At 44.5% G+C, this 5,071-nt stretch overlaps 1 protein-coding gene across 1 annotated transcript; it reads right to left on the bottom strand.

Moving 5' to 3' along the window:
• Window positions 1–2,486: 2,486 nt before the first annotated feature.
• On the bottom strand, window positions 2,487–4,843 carry LOC148568481 (uncharacterized). The gene is made up of 2 exons (XM_088484709.1): window positions 4,761–4,843; window positions 2,487–3,036 (listed from the first exon to the last, which is right to left on the bottom strand). Exons 1-2 carry the CDS (start codon window positions 4,841–4,843, stop codon window positions 2,487–2,489), a joined length of 633 nt encoding a protein of 210 aa, XP_088340835.1.
• Between the last annotated feature and the right edge of the window lie 228 nt (window positions 4,844–5,071).

The raw sequence follows: 5,071 nt of genomic DNA, 5'->3' as shown, positions 1-5,071 counted from the left end.
TGATTCAATGTTGCCTGACCTATCAGGGCGTTGTAGGCAGAACTTACGTCGACTACAATATAGTCTATGTTGAATGTCCTTGACCGGGTTCCTTTTTCGAAGGTTGTGTGTAGTGAGATGTATCCAAGTAGTTGTATTGGAGTGTCTCCTAGTCCAAACAAGCTGTTCGGATATGCTCTAAGTTCTTTCTCCTGCAGGCCGAGTTTATCAAAGGCGGGTTTAAACAAGATATCTGCCGAGCTCCCTTGGTCTACCAGTGTGCGATGAAGATTTGCATTGGCCAATATGATAGTGATGACCATGGGATCGTCGTGTCCTGGGATGATGCCTGCTGCATCTTCTTGGGTGAAAGTAATAGTAGGGAGGTCGAATGATCCTTCTCCTCCGTCGACATGATATACTTCTTTGAGGTGTCTTTTGCGAGATGATTTTGAGATCCTCCTCCTACGAATCCTCCGTTGATCATGTGAACGTGTCTCTCTGGGGTGTGAGGTGGTCGTTCTCTTCGTCCGACCTCTTCATCTTTTCTTTTTTTTTGAGGCTCATCCGTTTTGTTGGCTAAATACCGATCTAGTCGTCCTTCTCTTACCAATTTCTGAATAACATTTTTCAAGTCGAAGCACTCATTGGTAGGATGTCTGTAGATTTGGTGATATTCACAGTATTCCGTCCGATTTCCTCCTCTTTTTTTGCTTTTGAGTGGACGAGGTGGTGGTATCTTTTTGGTATGGCATACTTCTCGGTAAACATCCACTAGAGACACCCAGATAGGGGTATAGTTGTTGTATTTTTTAGGCTTCTTGCCATATTGATCTTCTTTTTTCTTGGATTCTTTCTCCTTATCCGGGAGGAGTAAGAAAATTCGGGTTTTGAGGTCTCTCCTAGCCGAGAGTTTTCCTCCATGTTGATGTACTTCTCAGCTCGTTCTTGCACTTCATTCAGAGATGTTGGATGTTTTTTTGATATAGAGTGACTAAAAGGTCCTTCTCGCAGGCCATTGATGAGACCCATAATGACTGCTTCTGTTGGTAGGCTTTATATTTCCAGGCATGCTTTGTTGAACCTCTCCATGTAACTACGAAGACTGTCCCGATCTCCTTGCTTGATCCCTAGTAGGCTTGGGGCATGTTTGGCTTTGTCCTTCTGGATGGAAAATCTGGCAAGAAATTTTTTGGCCAGGTCGTCGAAACTTGTGATGGATCTAGGGGGAGAGTGTCGAACCATTTAATTGCTATCTTTGTGAGGGTTGTTGGGAAGGCTTTGCATCGAATGGCATCCGAGGCGTCCGTGAGATACATTCGACTTCTGAAATTGCTGAGATGATGGCTGGGATCCGTTGTGCCGTCGTATGTAGTCATGTCGGGAGCTTTAAAGTCTTTTGGGACTTTGGCCCTCATGATCTCTTTGGTGAATGGATCTTGTTTTTTGTGAGAGCTGCCTTCAGGATCAGGTTGGATGGTTTTTGTTTGAAATTCGGCTTCGAGCTTCAAGAGCTTGTCCTCTAATTCTCGACGTCGCCTAGTTTCTCTCCGAAGGTCCCTCTTGGCTTCCCGTTGATGTTCAGCCTCTTTTTTGAGCTGTTTGAGGCGATTTTATTGAGTTTGATGTGCCTCCATGATTTCTGAATTTGGCGAATTCTTGTCTTTGTTTGGTTGAGAAGTATCCTTTGGTGTGGTGTCCGCATTCTTGTGCGGCGTCCTGTCTTCTAGATCAGAGTCATGGTCGTTGTCAAGGTTGTTCGCCATGATGGTGGGATGACTTCCAGGTTCCCCGGCAACGGCGCCAATGTTCTGAGGGTTACCTGAAACTGTAGGTCGATCTCGGACGAGATCTTCTATGCTGGTCGGCACTGATGTGTCCGACTTATGGGTGGTGGCCGGAGCCGCCGTGTCTGACTTGTAGGACTTGTTGGTGATGTTGATCCTTCATCACCGAAGGGTGGTGGTACCTACAAGGGACTCTGATGCTTAAGTTAGCAAGGGTATTAAGCAGGTTTTTAGTAGAATCAGAGTATGAGTTATACTTGGGTGCTCCAGTGTATTTATAATGGTGTGGGGTGACCTTTCTGGAGATAAGATAGTTATCTTATTTTATCTTTGAGTGAAGTCATCTTATCTTCAAGGGAACCGCCTTTATCTCTTAAGGCTTGGGCTGCCTTTGGATTTGGGTCATGTTCCTCTGTTTGGGCCCTTTTTGGGCTTCTTTTTGGTGATTTGGCTGAACTGTTTGAGAAGAGGTCGGGTAGTTCAGACCTGAAGAGGTTGGTCGACTTGTCGCTGATCAGCCCGGGTCGTACAGCTCGACCTAGAGCATGAACAGAAGGGAATGCTGTATTTCAGCTGTTGGTTCACCTTCATCATCGACTCTCTGATAAGGGAAAGAACAGAGATCTTCTTCCCCTCCAGAATAGCCCACAGTAAAACTGCCACACGGACTCTGATATGTGTGGCATGCGTGCTCAGAAGAATGTAGTCAGTAATGATCTGCTACCAGATCCTTGCCTCTGGGTTGAGGTCAGTGCACGCAATACTCAATGAAATTGCCTGCTCTCCCTGGCTATATTCCCATCTAGCCTCAGGCTGGCCAATCTTTTCCAAGACCACATCCAAGAAAATCTTGCCCGATGACACGTCCTTCATTATTTGAGTGTAAGCGTCTTGAGCCGGAGGAATATGCGGAATATCCAAGAGGGCCTCTAAAGCAGTATCAGAGGTGTCCAAGGTGACACCTCTTAGAAAAATAGTTTGGGCATCCCTTTTTAGGAAATTTGCGTAAAATTCCTTGACCTGGTGTTCATTTACTTCCACCGGGTCAAATTTTACGAATTTCCAATGATAAAAATTTAGTCGGTTAAAGATCTGATCTGCATATTTCTCAGGCAGGTTGAGCTTTCTCTTATAATGAAAGGCCCATTTTTCTAGTTTCTTGTACTGTTCTTGGGCTTCAGCATTTATAAATGTGTCTGGTTGGTCACTTGGAGGCACAGGAGGAGGACGAGCCAAGGGGTTGGCTTTCTCCTTTCCTTTTCGGGCCTTCCTGAATAAGACAAAAACAGAAAATAACTCAGGAGAAACAGAGAAAAATCACAGAAGAAAGAAGGAAACAGTTAAACAATTCAATTAAGAGCCAATCAGATAAACAAACACTTATTCAGGGGAAAACATGTATAAAATAGTTGAATGCTCAAAAGAAAAGGCACTTCCCCAAAATCAAGCAACCTAAGTTTCATATGCATGAGTGAACAAACAATGAAAGCATATATATGTCTTAGGTACATTATGTAAGTGAATTGAATTCGAAGAAACTGATTATTGCCCTGTTGCATTTGAATCTAAAGTGTCATCAAAACTTATGCACAAAAGGCAATAATCAGCTTGGCAATTTAAAGCACCTGCTTATTCATGGAATTAAGTGGTAAAATGGTCATATAGCCAATTCTTGTTCCTAAAAGCAATGTCAAGTGAAATCAAGTTTTGTTGCTAAAAAAGATTCACAAGGGACAAGTAATTGTACATGATCATTTACATTCAAGAATACATGAGTAAGCAGTTAGTCAATTCACCAAATAAACATTGTATGTACTACTGCAACAGGCACCAAACAGATTTCAAGATGTATAAGTTTCAAGCTAGTTTGGTGTTAAAACAAAGAGGCATGGCAGTCAGTACATAATGCAGTAAACCAGTATGCTATGCACTTGCAAATGCATCAAACAGAATGAATCTCGGCTTGGTATTGTACCCAGCTATAAAATTCAGGTTCAGTTTGAGGTCTCGGCAAAAGTTAACAACTAAGTGCTCAGCCAGCAATTCATCAAGTAAAATATGGCATACACAAGGACAATGAACACCAAACAGAAGAAACATAGCGGTAAAATTTCAATTTTGAATTGGTGTTCCGACTTAAACACAGAGTGCATAAACCGATCAATCTTAAGTAGCATTCCCAATAATAGAAAAAAATTGCACAGGTAGGAATTAACAATGCAGAACGGAGTAAAATTCAAAAATCTGTGTTGATCAGACACAGAAGTTGATTCAAAAATCCCATTCAGGCATTTCAACAAGCATAATATGTGCAGAGATAATGATAAGCAAACACAGTTCAATATACATGGCAGCGGTCACAGTTCAGTAACATTCATAGTTCATACACAACAGGGTTCAGTCTCAGCAAAATTCAAATAATCAGCCAGCCTCAACAACATTCAATCCGAAACAGAAATCAACTATCCGATAACCACCTAATGACTAAAACAAAATTAAAAATTAGAATTGAAAACATGTAAAATAAAACAGTGGAAATGGAACAGGAGCAGGGAAACAGGGGTTGAAACCTGTAATGCAGAAGGAAGAAAGGAAGCAGATGGAGCGGGGTAGGTAGTGAACGTTGCGGCGGCACAGAAGCTCGCTGCCACTGGTGGCTAGTCGCCAGAGTGAAGGTGCGCGGCCTAGGGCTCTGGCGTGCGCAGTGGCAAAGACAGGGAAGAGAGAGAAGGGGAATATGTGGAAGAGAGAGAAGAAGGAAAAAGAAAAGAAGAGAGAGAGAGGCGACCACAGCGCGGGAGTCCGCCGGCGGTGGCTGGTCACGGTGGAGGAAGGGTCGAGAGTGCGAAGAAGAAAGGTTTGGGGTGTGGGTTGGAAACTGAAGCGCGACACTCCCCCTTTTCGAATTAACGTTCGAAAAGTGACCTGGGCGGATGCACACAAGGAGAAAGAAGGGGGTATGCGCGCGCACGAGGTTGTGCGGACGCTGCAGACAGAAGGCGAACAGCAGCCTGTACAGACACACAAGCAGGTGTGCGCTTGCACAGACGAAGGGAAGGGGTTGGGTTCACACGCATAGCCTGTGTGTGCACTGCGACCAGAGGGATCGCTGCAAGCTGTGCGGGCGCACAGAGCTATGCGCTCGCACTAGGAGTTTTTTTTTTTTTGGCGTGTGCGGCCGCACGCATGGTGTGCGGACGTACAGAAGGAGAGATGGGGGGTAGTGTTCCCACGCACAAGCTGTGCGCGTGTTGGGAACAGAGGGGGTGTTCAAGGGGGTGCATGCGCACACTACTGTGCGGACG

This window comes from Arachis ipaensis, chromosome B4 (genome assembly GCF_059453495.1).
Source record: "Arachis ipaensis isolate K30076 ecotype BB chromosome B4, ASM5945349v1, whole genome shotgun sequence".
Lineage (NCBI taxonomy): Eukaryota > Viridiplantae > Streptophyta > Magnoliopsida > Fabales > Fabaceae > Arachis > Arachis ipaensis.
Note: the sequence above shows the minus strand (reverse complement) of the source record. Positions and strands in the feature narration are given on the sequence as shown.